At 35.9% G+C, this 18,207-nt stretch overlaps 1 protein-coding gene across 1 annotated transcript in view; it reads right to left on the reverse strand.

Annotated features, from left to right (window-relative positions):
• Positions 1-5,666: 5,666 nt before the first annotated feature.
• Gtf3c3 (general transcription factor IIIC subunit 3) overlaps positions 5,667-18,207 on the reverse strand; it is a 40,190-nt gene continuing 27,649 nt past the window's right edge. Inside the window, exons 16-18 of the mRNA XM_047545181.1 lie at positions 17,270-17,394; positions 15,602-15,754; positions 5,667-6,924 (exon numbers count right to left, since the gene is read on the reverse strand). Of these exons, the coding sequence (XP_047401137.1) occupies positions 6,802-6,924; positions 15,602-15,754; positions 17,270-17,394 (401 nt within the window). The 3' untranslated portion in view covers positions 5,667-6,801. The remainder of the gene's footprint in view (positions 6,925-15,601; positions 15,755-17,269; positions 17,395-18,207) is intronic.

Here is an 18,207-nt window from a genome sequence, read left to right on the forward strand (position 1 = left end):
TAAGATAACAGGCTAGTGAGTCAGCCTTTAGAGAAACAAGCAGATTTCTGTCTCATCCTACCTCACAGCACAGGTCTTTATGCAGATGGATTATCCACATAAAGGGGAGCATCACCTCTGGATGTGTAATAAGAATCTGAAGAGTTACTTTTGCCCCTGGAGCTTCCTAACATTGACCCACAGATGCCAATGTCATCGTGGGCCCGTGTCAGGCAGCTGACTTATTTGATTGGTCGCTGTCTATACTTTGATAAACACAGTAAGTCAGTTCTTGACTCATTCTTGCAAAGACAAAGCGAATGGACTTCTGGCTTCAGGATGAGACGAGGATCATTTTTGTGTAAGGCAAAGGCAGACATTTGCTCTAAAGCATTTCATCGGTCCAGACCAGACACATGCTCTGTGTATTTTTCATCCTTACAACATCTCAAAGGAGGGGAGGGCCTTGGAAATCCTTCAAAACCTGCCTCTGCCTTTCAGTTTCTGAAAAGTCTAACCATGTTTCTATAGCTGCCTCTTTTTCTTCCCACACCTGCTTTCTACTTCTAGAATCTGTTAGTGTTCTGCACGGGCTATATAAATGGTTCTATTTGTTCCCTATTTTCTGTCCAGATATAGTTGGGGATAGGTTTGCTTTTCTAATGAACTCCATTTGATTTTCCAGGGTCTTCCTTACTTTCCCAATCACAGTTCAACCTTATTTTAAAGTTTCATGTTGACCTCAGTGGAAAAGCAGAAGAAGAAAAAAAAAGACAAGAAAAAGGATTGCTAACTTTGCTTACAATAATTTAAAATTTGAGTTTGACAAAATACACCACAAATAAAGTGAAAAGACAAATGATAGGGCTTAATACTATATAAATATTAAGTAAAGAATGCTCTTAAAATTCAGTAAGAGATATAATTTTTAACATGTAGGCAAAGAATATGTCAAAAGCAATTCAGAGAGAAGAAAAATCCAAAGGTTTACAAGATAGATTTCAACCTTACCCCAGTATGCAAATTAAACCACCATTTCCACTTATCATTTGGGGGGGAAAATGCCAATTTGGAACAGGAATAGGAAACAGGTATCCCCGTGTAATTGGTACAGCCCTTTGGGAGGGCAACTAGGCAATATGTATTAAAATGTGTGTCCTATGATCCCCTAATTCTAAACATATACAGAGGAAAGCATGCCTGGTTCTTTCCTTTCTCCCCTGGGAAAGCTAACTTACGTTCCTAGAAGTGTTATGCATCCTTAGAGGAAAATTTTACACCTCTTCACCCAAATCATTTGAAAGACACAAACGGACCTTTATATGGTTATACAGCTTCAATGTGTTAACATGTTACCGTATCTCTATTCTCAAGCTTACAGAAGGTTCCCTCTAGAGACTGGAAAGAGAAGAGATTAAGAAGAGAGGAAAGACCTATACTGGCATTTAACACTGCTGAAATCATCAGGATTATTTTAAGCCTGATAACCTGGAAATGCAGAGTCCATGTGAATTACTCCAAGGTAATGCTTTCCAAACGTTTTCATGTTGTGGAGCACAGATGCAACCCTTGTAGAGCCCACTCAGGTGAAAAGTGCAGGCTGCCCCCTAGGAGTCCTGACTCCCAGCTCCCAGTCCAAAACCTTCCGCGTTCGGGGAGGTTCTGTGAATACCATGCGCCCTCTAGTGGCTAGATTCGCTTCCTTTCTCCTTTGGTCAGATAAGCCCAGGCACTTGAAAAGGAGAAATGCAGTTATCATGCCTCATACACAGCGCACAGCACGAACCTATCAAGCACCTCTGCACAAACAAGGCAAAACGAAGTCCGTGAAGTGTGTTATCAAGAGATACTTTTAATTTTCTGAGGTTATGTTTAAATAAATAAACACATTGTGCTGCATTCAGGCCCCTTGTAAATGACAATAGTGATTAGCTTTAGGAAGAGGAAGTAAAACTGACATGCCTAGAATTAGCTATACCTTGGTTGACTGGCACGTGTCCTCTTTTTGTACAACTGCAGTTCTTGGAGCCAGAGGTGTGTTGGCTGGCTTTCCCTTTCTTTTCTACACTTCCCCAATCTCCCTTCTCTGAAATACTTGACTGTCTTTACTAAAACACCAAGGTGGTCCCGAAATGCTCTCTAAAATTAACTTGCTTACCTTGAGTCTGCAAACAAGGTAAATTTGGGGTATGATCTTCAGGGTCATGGTCACACTTTTCATGTGTGTTGCGTCCACCTTGATATCTGCCAGACATTTTTTTTAATTCAGGCAGAAAAATGGGCAGTAGGAAACATGCGTTAGGGCTCCAGTGTCTTTCCGTGGTGATGAGGAGCAGCGCAAAGGGGCAGAAAGTTTTTGCTTAGATGTGGAGGGGGATACTGAAATTTTTAAATATCCAACTAAAAAGTCAAGCTTAATTTTTCAGTGATATACTATATTAAGACAATGAAATTGTGAAATATAATTCTTAATTTATGGAAATGTACTGCCATCTACTGCATAAAAAAATCCTTGCAGGAGTTTGTCTTACTGGAATTATGTATAATCAAGTAATCAGGTATCTTAAACAATAAGATATGGTAACTGCCACAAATAAATTATAAAACTGTTAGGTAAGCTTCAGTATTTTTCATTGGAAATTTTCTCCTGTCTTTTATTTTCCTTTTTGTCTTTTTAAATTCTATCTAAATGCCATCTCTTCATTGAATTAATTTTGACAGTTACATTTTTAATCTCATAAAACTCTCATTCTTTGCATTCATTCCTTTTTAGAGCATCCCTCTTATATACACATTTTCCTATCTAGGAAAATTATTTTTCTGCTTCCTGCACTAGTTCTGTGCAGAACCCTTTGAGCTCTTCACCGCACCCTTTGTTGATGTGGATCTCTTTCATTTCAGAATCTTCCCTCAAACATCTAATGACCAGGAGCTTGTCCATTCATGCTAATGGCAAGGTGCTAACAAGCTAACCGCCTCAATGCGAGTTCAGTAGCAGGTTTCCCTGGCCAGGATAGGCTCTTTCACTGGGAACCCCTGTTATTGTTGGGGTATCCAGATGGAGTCCAGGTCCTTGGTGTCCGTAACAAAGAACTGAGCAAGAAACACAGAAGTAACAGGCAAAGTACAGATTTATTGAAGGTGAAGGTGAAAGTAGCACCGTGTAAGGTAGAGCAGAGTGGGCTGAGCATGAGAGGCTCAAGGCCCCGATGTCTGGAAGTTCTTGTCTGACATGCTGAGCTCAGATGTTCTCTTCCCTATTCAGAACTAATTGAAGACCTTACCCCATTTGTACCCATTGTTTACCTAATGGTGCCTGATTAGAATACTGTTCAATTTACCCCATTGGTTACTTTAGAATACCTAATTAGAATGCTGTCCACTTTACCCCCCTTGGTTGTTTTAGAATAAATACTGAATCTGTGACCAGATTTATCACAGGTGGTAAGTCCTCAGTGGCAGGGGGAGTCATGGAAAAGGGACATAACAACTCATCTCCCTGTCTTGTCCTCCAGCAGCATTTTTCTTCTACCTTGCCTCTGCCAAACTCCTACCTTAAACCCCCAACTGTCAGTCTTGTGAGAAATAAATCCATTGGTCCATTTTCAGAATATAGTATTTAGTCTTAATTGGGATCTAAGATCCATTTGTAGCCATTTTGAATTTCCCAACCTGTATCCAATCATATCCATCTTAACTACAACCCTTCCTGTTGCCCTCCCCAATTTTTAAATTAGCCAGTCACATAGATTGTAATCCCAAGCTTCTCCTATCAGAGAAAGAGGCAGTGCTGTGTTAGGGATAAAACAGGTGGATGCCTGCCCAAGTATGCCTGCTTGCCAGACTTTGTTCAGTAGCACCCTCTTCTGCAGAGGTAGTTTAACTGCTGAGCTATTTCTGAGCATATGTTTGATTCCACATGACACCCCCATATTTCTAACAATTTGGCACCCAACATGGAGGTCGAGGCATCACCTAGGGGGTGGTGAGGACTCCCTTCTCAGAGAAGATGCTTCCCACTGCCTTCCAGCACTGTGAGCTAAAATAAGCCATTTCTCTTTCATTATCGAAGATATTTGTTACAGTAATGGGACACTAACACAGCTTCTTGTAGTATTAACTTGACAGTATTATATTTGACAGTATTAACTGCCTTGAGCAGCACAGTAGTGAACAAATCTGTCAGCTTTACACCACCAAACAATAGGCACACTGCTACTATTTCAGTTCTAAGAGATTTTAATTAGATTTTATGATATTACTTGTAATTCAACAACCTGGTTGCTATAAATACTATATGCTCTTCCTCAAGAAAATAGCTAGAAAGTAGGAATGCTAATGAAAAGGAAGACAAAATGGCAGAGGGTCCATTAGGATTTTTTGTTTTTTTGGTGCAGCCAACAAAAATTCAATCCACTGGAAACATCGAAGTATAAGTTATAGAATCAAGGGTATCTTTAGAATGAACCAGAGGGTAAGAATGGAGCTGGCTTTAAGAAAGAACTAAAAATTGGAACAGGTATTCTGTAGATTTCTGGGTATTTTCCGTATCATCTTTCTTTTAAAAAAAATTTTTTTTTTTTACAGACTGCATTTTGATTCGCTTCATCTTTATTTCTAATGCATAAGCCTCACTTTTCTTTTTAACTGCTGATTGGCTGCAAAGTTCTGAAGTTCTAGCTCCATAGAAAGGCAATATCTCAATTCTAAAATTCCCTGGGGAAGGAGGGAGGAAACTCTTGATTGGTCCAGTCTAAAAGCAGACTACCTGTTGGATCAATAGTAAGCATAAAAAAGGACTATTAGAATCCCATTGGATAAGGTTGGTATGTAGCTTCTAAAAAGTCACCCCAAAAGATTTTTTTTATTGTAGATGGACACAATACCTTTATTTTATTCATTTTTATATGGTGCTAAGGATCAAACCCAGTGCCTCATACATGCTAGGCAAGCGTTCTACCAGAGTGACAACCCCAGTCCCTAAGATATTTTCTATGGTAATTTTTAATAGGATAAAGGCCTACAGGATGAAACGCAACCACCAATTTCCTTTTTCTATATAAAATAACTTAAGACTCAATTTTTATTTTGTTACTCTGAAATGGAAAAAGTATGTTCCTCTGAAGGAATATGAGCAAGAACTCACTCGCCAGTGATCTTGAACAATGGTGTTCAACCTCTGTGTATGGTATGTGGTAGAGATAATAGTAATAACACTACTTTGCAGGTAGTCCTCTGAGAAGATCAGATAGTGTATCTAAAGCTTCCAGCACCGAACTCAGTAAACCCTCAGCAAATAGCAGCTATGATTTTAAATGCCAAACTTATGTAGCACCTTCTCAGAAAATGGATTTTTCTTTCACAGCTGTTCAGCAGATATTACAATGACAGTCTCTCAATTGCTAAGATGGTGAAAAGTAAAAAGTCAATTATTTGTTTTCCTACCACATAACCATTAAATAATTTTGGTAGGTGCTGAGTGAAGTAACGTCTTGACATCATAGAGAGTCCTAATTTATCTTTCCACGAGTTCACAGCTCAATTAATTCAAGAGAAAAACTCTGAATTCAGAATGCTAAGATCTACAGGCAGGATTCCAAGACATAAATCTAACTTGTTATTCTATCACAGTTTTACCATTATCTGACAGAGGCATGAAATTAAAAAATATAAGCATGTGAAACGCCTCAATTATAAAAATAGAATTTATTTAAATCATATATGGAGTGCACGATGTATTTACTTATTACATACAAATTCAGCTTCTCAACTAGAAAGTTGTATTTATTCCTAAAAAGTTCATTGTATTTCTTTGATTCTAAATCTCGTGTTTCCTTTCCACATCTGAACTGGATCTTACAATCCTACGCACATTTACTATGGCATTTATTTTCCTCTAAAAACTGTTATGCCAATAGTATAGCAAGAATCTTTAGATTCAATAACATACAATGTTTGGAGTAAAAGTTCTTAATTTTTTAGATAATGCACTTTATTTGTCTTGAAGCAGTATGTTTTGAATTAAGCCCAGTTTCACAGTCCATGTAGCTAAGATACATGGAGGTAAAAAGCAAAAGGTCAAATCAATTATTTGTCTTCCCACCACATAACCATTTTAAATAATTTTGTTAGGTGCCGATTTAAGTAACTGTCCTAACATAAGAGTCCCAATTTGTATTTACTTTAATAAACAACATCCTTTTCCATGTATTTGAAAAGTTTTTCAACTTTTCATTACTCATGTAATAGTAACAATTTTAAAAGAAATGACAATAATAATGTATATAGAAACACAGCAAACAGTGCTTCCAAGTAAATAAAGACTGTACTGAGTGGTAATTATCTCAGTAATGTACTCTGTAAATGCTACAAGGACAAGACCACATCTGTATTACATAGGTGTTTAATATACAGTATTAAGGGCAAAGATGATTAAATGGAAAAGTAATGTATTCAACTCCAAGCTGGCTTAGAGGTAAATACTGTCCATTCCAACACTGGGGACAATTTTAGAAGAATGATAATTTTTACATATATACAGAAAGATAAAAGCTGCAATGTTTTGTGGTGCTGAGGATTAAACCCAGAGCCTTATGCACGCCAGGTAAACACTGTCCCACTGAACTATACCCCCCAGCTCAGAAGCTGCAGTTTTTAAGGTAACTGGAGTGATGGTAGTACTACAGCAGCCACATATTAAAGATGAAACACTGTTAAATGATGCCAAGTATTTCCATTTTGGAGTTGATAATAAGCCCTGAGACAAAAGAGATTAGTTCGCACACAGTAGTTGTCCAATGCTTCCTCTGCAGTTGATATGCTTTATATACAACAATAGGTATATAAAAGCTTTTGGGCCATTCCAATATTCCCGCTGCTCTGATAAATGAGAGATAAGTTGTAGGCAATATCTCTTCGTAAGTCTAACTGGTCCACCTCTATACCCTAGGAGGAAAAAAAAATATTTTTATATTTCAAACTGCAACAAGGATAATTTTATGGCAATTAGTTTTATAATTGTATGTATGCAGCTATTAAAATTCATACAATACTAAAAAAAATTATACCTTGGACCAATGCTGATTCATTCATCATTACAGTAAGTTTCATCAAAGACTTAAAAATGTATAACCAATGTTTATAGAAAAAAATCTCACCAATAAGCCATAGCAAAATAATCTTAAGAACTAATTTTTAAAAAAAAGAGAAACCATAAAAAAAAAATACAGCTGAATAATAAAATCTTGGGAAAGACCCTTCTAAATATAATAGTAAAACTCAAAACTATAGGGAATGCTATTTAATAAAGTGTTACCCAATTTTAAAATAAAGAGTAAAACCTATTAAGACTGCTAAAACTGAACTGTTGTAATTTTGACTTCTGACAGGGCAGGCAACCAGCGGAAGATCCAAAGGCAGCGGCTGCTTTCTTCCGAGACACTGAGGAATGCAGGAGCCCTGTCTTCTTCATGGAGCCCCCAAGGGTTTAAGTGAGGTGTTTCTCAGCCAGGTTCTGTTCATTTTGCACTATGCCCCCAATCTTTCTGGCTTTGAGGATACTAGGCTTAGCTGACACAGTGATTTTAAATGCCAGACTTATGCAACATTTTCTTAGAAAATGGTTGGATTTTCTTCCACAATTATTCAGCAGATGCTACGATCACAGCCTTAGTCCCTACGATGGTGAAAAGTAGAAAGTTATAATTTGTTCAATGCCTCACAGAATTTCCACGAGCAATTCAAACATTTTTAAGGAGTAACGCAGGTGAATGTAAATAAATTGGATAAAAATTTATAAATGAACAATCTTTTTTAGTAACTTCAAATCTTAAGGTTGTGCTCTTTTAAGTTTTATATAAATGTCCAGGTCATTTCCAAATAAGTTAAAATAGTAAAACATCAATTTTTTTTTTTTTTTGTGTACATTTGTATTTTATTTTTTTTATTTTTTTTTTTTTACGTTTACATAGGGTAATGATGTTTATTTTATTTTTCCCCTCCCCCCCACCCCTCCCACCCCTCTTTTCCCTCTATACAGTCCTTCTTTCCTTCATTCTTACCGCTCTCGTTAGCCTAACTCTAAACCTAACCCTAAACCTAATGCTAGCCCCTCCCACCCCCCATTATATGTCCTCATCCGCTTATCAGCGAGATCATTCGTCCTTTAGTTTTTTGAGATTGGCTTATCTCACTTAGCATGATATTCTCCAATTTCGACCATTTGCCTACAAATGCCATAATTTTATCATTCTTCATTGCGGAGTAATATTCCATTGTATGTATATGCCACAGTTTCTTTATCCATTCATCAACTGAAGGGCATCTAGGTTGGTTCCACAATCTGGCTATGGTGAATTGAGCAGCAATGAACATTGATGTGGCTGTATCTCTGTAGTATGCTGATTTTAAGTCCTTTGGGTATAGGCCAAGGAGTGGGATAGCTGGGTCAAATGGTGTTTCCATTCCAAGCTTTCTGAGGAATCTCCACACTGCTTTCCAGAGTGGCTGCACTAATTTGCAACCCCACCAGCAATGTATGAGTGTTCCTTTTTCACCACATCCTCGCCAACACCTATTGTTGCTTGTATTCTTGATAATCGCCATTCTAATTGGGGTGAGATGAAATCTTAGGGTAGTTTTGATTTGCATTTCCCTTATTACTAGGGATGTTGAACATTTAAAACATCAATTTTTAAGCATAAATTTAAGGTGTACATACTTAAATATCTTGTTTTATAGGGCATAAAGAATCTAAATATATTTGTTATACTGTTAGTAAATATATATTGTTCCACATTTTAAAAACTTGTTCTCATATTGCTAAAAATTATAAGATATTAGTCTACCGATTGCTGGTTCAAAATTACTAAGAATTAAAATTCTAACTAATTTTTTTTTCTAATATGTGGTATCTAACCATAAGAAAGGTAAACAATTCTGTGAGGAAAACCAAGCCTGTTTTATAGAGGTGGTTATGGAATATGAGGATGTTTTTGTTGAGGGTATTTTTCTCTGGTTGTTCCACACTGAGAGGGAAGTAAAGTGTGGGGCAGACCTTCACAGAAGGCCTGTGAAGATGGCTCTTGTAGAAACAAAACAATTTATGACTGGTCAAGTTGGCTAAGATTAAACAATTATTTGTATTATTTTCTAAATAAAAAGCATTGATATAAAAAGTATACTGATACAAAGCTAGAGTTGAAAACAAAAATTCTATAATTTCCTATACCTTTGGAAATCTTTTGTCACTTTGGTTTTATTTCACAATGATCTATGATCCTATTTGAGTGTTTTAAGCTTTTAATATTTTTTTACCTTGAAGGGCCCCTAAAAGTCCAAAAGGGACATATTTAACTTATTTCAACTTGTTAAATTATATGGGACGTCTTTTCAAACAAGGAATGTTTAACCTTCTTTGAGTTCTATTTGTATGGATATAGTGTTAATTTATGTTCAAATGACTGTATAAAATTCCTAGAAATTTGAAGTCATTCTTGCTATTACATTAAACTACTATATGTCACAGAAATAACAAACTTTCATCAGATTTTAACCATGGCTATTTTAAAGCTTGTTGTCCATAGTTAAACTGCTTTTTTCTGATGTCGTTCTGGGAGCGTTTTGTAAGTTACTATAATCCTAAAGTTTTGTGTCTTCAAGGAGATTCATAGAAAGGATAAAAAGAACTATGATGAGTGTAGGTTTCTAGTAGTTTTAAGACCAACAAGCAATTGGTCCAAGTAAGAATTCCAGAATGCTGATGGAAAAACTAGACTTAAAAAATTCATAAGCTAACATCAAAAAGAACAAGAATTACATGAAACTGAATGAACTGATGAAGAATTATTAGGTGGGTTTTTCTTTTTCTTTAAAGTGTTGATTCTTTTCTGTTTGGTTTTCCAGATTAAAGGAAATGAGTTTCATCTTTTTAAGCTACCTACAGTTTAGAGTAGATTAGGTAGAATACATTTTCATAAACAAAAATCAAAACATTCATTTTTTTCTTGATCCCTCCAGAATTTGGAAGCTGTTCATGAGTACCCTTATATAGCACTATGCTTATATATATGTGTGTGTATATATACACACATATATACACACACACATATATATTTTTTTCAATAAAATCTATTTTTATAATAGGATACAATTGGAAATATCCGCTTTGACTAGAATGTAATGCTTAAGAATATACATAGAATGCCTGGTTTTAAGGCTTACAGTGAGGGAGCAAAAACTGTCACTTCCTGGTAGGCCCCGGAATCTCAAGATATTAGATACTACAAATAAAGTCTGCCTTGGTTTGGTTTTCCAGCCTGGAAGCTTTTAAAAGTCCAATCTGAAACTCCCTGTCAAATTTCCAATAAGAAATTTAAAAGGAGACTATGTGGTTATTATGGCTATACTTACATAAGTAATCAAGAGACTATACCTATTTTGCAAGTAATCTGGTCTGTGATTATCTTTGGTAAACAAATGGGGGTGGTTAGAGGGAGAAAGCTATAGAATATGCCTATTATTCGACTGTAGCCCAATCATTGTTTGAGTTTTTAATGATTCACCCTTAGACTGGATTGGATTCTGAACTCTAGTTTTCTCTAATATCTGGTAACAGAAACTACTTGGTTCCTGAAGCCCTGCACACTGAAGCTGGACGATTTGATGTAAATTTGAAAGGAAAAATCTTATGCCTAATATACGGGTCAAGGTTCACCAGAACAAGAAGTTCCTACCTTACCACTGTAAGCAGCTTCTCCAATCTAAGATTGTCATATTAAGATGCTCACCACTCATAATTTTTCCTTGCTCAAGACCTACCTCTTTCATTTGGCAGGATAATGCTATAATTAGAATTTAACAATTAGTAGTTTTCTAATTTCAGAGGTCTGTTAAACATATCTTTACAGGTCCAAAGAAATTTTGTACCTTGTGCCCTACTGCCCCTGGGGCTAGCAGCATCCTACTGCAAGTCTTTGTTCAAATTGTACTAGTTATCTTTTTAGCACTCTCTACCCTATTCCTAGGATGCTTGATGATGGAACTAGCACTTCTTGTTGCATACTGATAAATACTTCATGTATTTTAGACACTTGGTTGCAAAAATTAATGAATGGGCTCCCTGGTAAAAACACACTGTTGATCTGGTTTTTCAAATTATTTGATTTAGTTGGCTGGTTTATGGGAGCCATATTTGGCTTCTCTGGCCAAGAAAAATACTCCAAACTCAGAATTAGTGTCCTGGTAGTGTAATAGTTTTCTGGTACACTGTGTTTTCTCAAAAAAGTTTTAAATAAATGTCAAAACAATCTCTCTTTGGCTGGAATGACAAAAACTCTTTTAAAAAAGAGATCATGGGGTTGGGGAGATAGCTCAGTCAGTAGAGTGCTTGCCTTGTAAACACAAGGCCCTGGGTTCGATCCCCAGCACACACACACACACAAAAAAAAAGAGATCATGATCACAAGGACACCATGATTTGTTGAGACCAGAACCCCAAAATGATGGTAACTGAGAGTAGCACTAACATCTCAAAAGGGGATAATTCTTAAATACAACTTATGGGAGGCCCATGTTTTCGACTAAGCTCCTACACATTGAGCTAAAAATCAAAACGAAGTCATTAGTGCTAAAGTTCCATGTCCCCCAGCTGAAACTAAGCTGTTTATCTGACCTTGCAATAAACTGGGATTAGAGAGCTGCTGAGTCTTAATCTTCAAGATAATGAAGTTCCCTTTGTTTTAATCCTTATAATCCTTACACAGAAAACCTGAAGTAACTTGATGGTAACTGGTCATTTCAAAGTTACTTTCTTTGTAAGGAGGTGCAGAGAAACAGAATAATAATTTAAAAAAACAACCAATCTGCTTTTTTCAAGCCTTTCCCTATCTATAAAACTAATCTCCTCTGCTTGGTTCATCAAAATACTTGTTGTATCTTGTGGAACAAAATGTTGCCTAATTCCAGAATTTAAAAAAAGCCAATTAAGATTTTTTAAAAAATTCTATAGCTATGACTTAATAAAAAAAAAAAATATATATATATAAAAGACCAGATGGGGGGAAAAACACAGGCATATGAAGAATAGGTCAAGTAGGATATCTATCAAGTTGATTGATTTCCTCAGGTGTGTTATCTTTTTTCCTATTTAAACAATAAAGCAGAGTTCAATCCCTGGCACCAAAAAAACAAAAACAAAAACAAAAAAAACAACAAAGCAATGAACTGCACAGCAAACCCTCCAGTAACCTCCAGCAATTGTCTCCCCACAGAAACATCAATGTGAACAGCTATTTACAGGAGATCTTCCCTTCATCAGAGTTAAGGAAAACAGGTAAGGAATTGCAGTTTTAGCATAACAAGAAAAGATGCTTTGAGAGAAGGCAGAAATGAAAGAGTTGCCTGAGTCACCCTCCCTCAACACAAGAAGAGAGACTCCTCCAACTTATGGAAATGGAATTAAGTCCAGAGCCTTAATTCCTTAGACTTGGTACCCTGCAGAGCCCCAGGGCTCATGTCCCCCAGGCCACAGATGGGGTCTCCCATGTGAGCCTTGTGGCTGACCAAATTACTCTAATGCTTTTCCTCCAACCTTGGGCTTAGAGTGTGAAAAAAGATTCCATCTGTTGGGGAAAGGGATAAGGTAGGACAGGGAAGTCTACATAGAACTTTGCCTTGATACTCAGTATTGAGTTGGTGAAATCCAACACCAGGCAGATCCCAATGGTTCCCATTGCTAGGCCAGTGCTTACAGACAGGTTCTCCGGACCTACCCCAGTGCCAGGCTAAGACCTGGGCCTACAGGGACAGAGTTGCATTCTGGCTGGTTGTGATCTCCAGCCATGACAGCGCCAATCTGATCTTCAACCTTAGGCAGTACAACATGGAAAGAGACATCATTGTCCACTTGGGAGAAGAATAAGATAAATGCCACCTCACTACTTAGGAATCTAGAACTGTCTTTTCCAAAGTGAGGCCCAGCAGAATCCCAAGATGTCTGATCACACAGGATGGTAACTTTGGACAAGTTGTCTGGGCCCTTCCTGTCTTGGGGTGCACTCTAGTGCTGAAACACAGGTAGTGACCACAAGCACAGAGAAAAGAAGCTTGCCTATATCCTGAAGGACAGATACAAAGTCAAACTGTGAAGACTTAGTAATACCTAATCATTCAATACGCAGATGTCATCACTGTTCACCACCAAGCATCAAGAACATTCAGGGAACCACAATTTCATCTAACAGACAAAATAAAATGCCAGTAACTGACCAAAGAGCAATGTGTACACACCTTCAAAATTTTAAATACTTATTATTTTAAGGAAAACACAGAAACAACTGAGTACTTTGTGAGAGAAATTTAAGAGACTGAAGTACATTTTAAAAACAAATCCTGCTAGGCACAGTGGCTCACACCTGTCATCACAGCAACTCTGGAGGCTGAGACAGGACTTCAAGTTCAAAGCCAGCTTCAGCAATTTAGCAAAACCCTATCTCTAAATGAAAAAAAAAAAAGGGCTGGAGATGTGGCTAAGTGCCCCTGGATTCAATCCCTGATACCAAAAATAAAAAGCAAATCCTAGAGCTGAAAAGTGTACTGAAAAAAATAAAACATAAAATAGCATTAATAGCAAAATAGATAAAAAGAAGAAGACACCGCCCCCCCAAAAAAAAAAGATTAAGAAAACTTATTAAGAAAAACTTTGGGACAGCAAGTATTTGGATTATTGTGGTTCAAAAGAGACTTGAAAATGCTAATAGTGTAGAAAGTTTATTCAAGGAGGAAATATTTCCCAAAACTTCCCAAACCTAGACAAGGTATCTAAGTACCCAGGAAACAGGATGGTCAAAGAAGATTATCAGTCAGATTCAACTCAACCAGGTCTACACTGAAACATAATCAAGCTCTCAGCAGTTAAAGAGAGGATTCTCAAAGAAACAATACATAAGTGTGTCCCAATTTGACTGACAGCAGACTTAGCAGAAACATTACAGGCCAAGAAAGAAAGAAGAGAGATTAGAGTGCTTAAGGGAGAAAACTGCCAACCAAGAACACTATACTAAGGAAAGCTATCCTTCAAAAATGAAAGCAATAAAGACCTTCTCAAACAAGCTAGAATTTATTACCATGAGATCTGTCCTATAGGAAATCCTAAAGGGCATTCTGAAAGAAAGATACAAAAAAAAAAAAAAAAAATTGGAAGTATAAAATTCATGGATAAGAGTAACTATATAAACTCATTGTTCTAATATGTGAACATAGTGCATAAACCATTTATAGCTTCAGTATGAAGACTAAAATAGTTTTTAAAATAACTACATTAATATGTTGAGATAGGCAGTATAAAAGTGAAATGGAGGTATGTATGGTAGTACATGCCTATAATACCAGCTACTCAGTGAGGTAGAAGGATCACAAGTTCAAAATCAATCCAGGCAACTTAGCCTATAGCTAACATCATAATGAACAGGAAAGAGCTGAAAGCTTTCTGAGAACTGGAACAAGATAAAGATACCCATTTTTATCACTTTTATGTAACACATACTAGGAGTCCAAGCCAGAGTAATTAGGCAAGAGTAAAAACTAAAGACATCCATATTGGGAAGGAGGAAGTCAAATTGTTACTGTTTGCAGATGACATGATCCTAAATGTAGAATACTCTAAAGACTCCACCAAAAAACCTTTAGAATAAATAAATTTTAGCAAAGTTAAATTCACAAAAGTCAGTAGTATTTCTACATGCCAAAAGTGAATTATCTGAAAAAGATATCAAGAAATTAATGTTTGAAAAGAGATATTCTTACTCTCATTTGACCATTACAGTGTATATATGTATCAACACATCACATGATAGGTCATAAATATATATAATTTGTGTCAAAAACCAATAACTTAAAAAAAAGGAATAGATCAGAGTGATGTTTCTAATCTTCCCCAATAGAAATCTGTGAGGTCAACAGGAGAAAATGGCTGCAACAATTAAAAATCATATGTATAAAATTAAGGTAGCAATAACTTTTACATGTTTTCATATAAACAATATGAAAGTATATTTTATAAGCATAACTACAAAAGTATACATTGGCTTAAGGAGCAAAGTCAAATGAGTGTAATAAAAAAGTTATATATACTGATATATATAATTTAAAAATTAATAATGAAAATGAAAACACTCATACTCTTCTTCAGGAATTCAAGTATATATCAGAATAAATAAAGATCAACATAATACTGGTAACACTTTACCTGTCTTAAAATAAGAAATTATTTTAATTAATATATTAGTCTTTTACCTTTATAAAGAAATGTTCATTATACTTGAACTTAGAAATGCATAGTGGCAATTATTCAACACTCAGGTTTCATATCTACCAGCTCCTATCTGTAAAGTGCAGGGGCTATCTTAGGACAAATCAAAGGGTCATCGCAAATTGTACATGTTCATAAGGCTAGAATATCAGATTTTTCTGTTGCTGAACATAATTACAAATACAATGAATTAGAGAAAAATACATGTTAATATAGAAGTCATAATTTCACTGTCTGGACCACAATACTTAACTAACTGCACTTATCTACAGAGGAAATGAAGTGATTGCTTAAGTTAAGTAAATTATACAATACCTCTACTATAAGTGGAGGGAGCTCCAAGGCCTTCTGGTAATAGTGAATTGCAAGATGAGTCAGACCCAGTTGATGAAGGGCACGGCCCAAATTGTAGAATGATTCCTGGCAAGGTCCACGTAAACTGAGGTATCGATTAAGGAAGGAGAAGCCCTACCAGAAAGGAAAAAGATAATTCAGTATGTCACTCATTTGGTAAGTATGTATTAAACCACTCTATGTGCCAGGTACTGGGAATACAAATATTGAAGAAAAAAATAGTCCTACCTTATAAGAGCATAGTACATGTTATACTATATCATATTTTAGATACATCAAACATATAAAATAAGGAAATAAGCCAGGTGTGGTTATACATCCCAGACATGAGGGACGCTGAGGCAGAAAGAATTTGAGTTTGAGGTCAGCTTGGGCAAGTCAGTGAGACCCTACTTCAGAATAAAATAAAAAGGGTTTAGAGGTATAACTCAGAGGTAGAATGCTCCTGGGTTCAATCCCCATGATGAAAGAAAAATAAATAAGGAAATTATAAAAACAAAAGTGTTGAAGATACAGTAGTGAACAAGGTTGGTAAAAATCTCATCTCGGGGCTGGGGAGATAGCTCAGTTGGTAGAGTGCTTGCCTTGTAAGCACAAAGCCCTGGGTTCGATCTCCAGTACCCCAAAAAAAAAAAAAAAAAAAAAAAAAAAAAAAATCTCATCTCTTGGAGTTCATGGTCTTATAAGAGGAGACAAGCTACAAAAAATGTAAACAGCAAAACAAAAACAATTTTGAATTGTTATAAGAACCAGGAGGAAATCTGTTTTTTTGTGGTGCTGGAGATCAAACCTAGGTCTTGCCTTGCACATGCTAGGTAAGCATTCTACCATTGAGCTATACCCCCAGCCTCCCCAAAAGGAAAATTTAAAAAATAACATCTGTGGGTGATGGTGTAAGAAATCATGTACATCCAACATACATTATCATATACATATATATATTTTTAATGAGGGTTTTTTGTTTTTTCTTTTTTGGTACCAAGGATTGAACCCAGGGGTACTTAACCACTGAGTCATATCCCCAGCCTTTTTTATTTATTAATTTTGAGAGAGGGTCTCACAGAGTCACTGAGAATGGTTTTGAACTTGCAACTCTCCTGCCTCAGCCTCCTGAGTCGCTGGGATTATAGGCATGTACCACCACACTTGGCTATATAATCATATATATATATATTTTTCAATATTTTTAGTTATAGTTGGACACAATATTAGTTATTCGTTTGTTTATTTAATGTGGTGCCTCATGCATGCCAGGCAACCGCTCTATCACTGAGCCACGACTTCAGTCCCTATAATTAAATTTTTAAAAACTAATTTAAGTTAATCTTTAGGGCCTAGAAGAGTAGAGATGTTGGGGCTCCACAGTATAAGGGAGGCTGCATATAAATTCCTCTAGATTTTGCCAGTGTCTTTTCCCCTGTGATCTGGTTGTGTATCCTTACTACCTTGCTCTAAGTCTTGGCCAGGAGTACAACTACATGCTGAGTCCCATGAGTACTGAACATAGAGACAAGTGTTGGGTGTCTCAGTGTGTATCAAGCAGGTATTACTTTTGAAGTAGGATTTTAAAAAAGCATTTGTCCATTTTCAAGTAACATAAAAACAAGAAATCCAAATGAATTACCTTACCTGCACAATAAGAGCATGTCTCTTTAACACATACTTCTGAGATGCCATGTGAATAAAGGTTAGGCCTATACAGAGGCTATAAAGAGGTTCATCAGGATAACTGCGAAAGGCTTGCACATATTGTCCTGGAAAATTAGAAGTGGTGTCAGATGATGTGACAAGAACAGAGTTCCTTATTTCCTTAACACTCAAAACATTTTTAAGGCCAAACATTACTGATCTAAACATATTCAGGGTGTACATTCTATCTTAGTTATCAATGGATGCATATTAATTTTATAGCAATATGTAACAATACAATTAGAAGTTTCTTCATAAATGCATCTAGATCATGAAAATATATATGAGTAACTAAAAGTAACTTTCTTTTAAGCACAGCTAGACATTTCTATGTATAATAACACTTCTAAAAAAATCAATTGTGATCATAATTCTATTTATGATCTTAAATCTATTTTAAAAAGCAATGGGTAAATGTACTTTCTGGTGAATTTTTTGTAAAATTAATTGATCTAATAAATTCAAATGTGATAGATCATAGAAGTGAGAAAAGAAAAAGAAAAAGGCTTTGTTTCTTGGATTCAGTGTTTTCTTAAATGTAAGAACTATAATTTTCTTAAGAGAAGCTCATGTATCTAATAAAAATTTGGGGTTTTATGAATTCCATATATATAATTATGTCAAAAAATGATCAAATGAGCTAGGATAATTTAGCCAAATTCATCCTACATACATTAAAAACTTCTACTCCTTCTAGCTTCTATTCCAGGAGGAATGGTAACACAAGGTTTTAGTTTTTGTTTTTGATTTTGTTTTGTTTTTTTTTAAGTAAGAAAGATAGTAGACTGCCATTTGGACTTTTCTATTTTTACTGTCTGTGAAAACTTTTAAAATCTCAATTTTCTATTTTCTAAATATTAAACGAACAAAAAAGCTTA

The sequence above is a fragment of the Sciurus carolinensis genome, chromosome 3 (genome assembly GCF_902686445.1).
Source record: "Sciurus carolinensis chromosome 3, mSciCar1.2, whole genome shotgun sequence".
Lineage (NCBI taxonomy): Eukaryota > Metazoa > Chordata > Mammalia > Rodentia > Sciuridae > Sciurus > Sciurus carolinensis.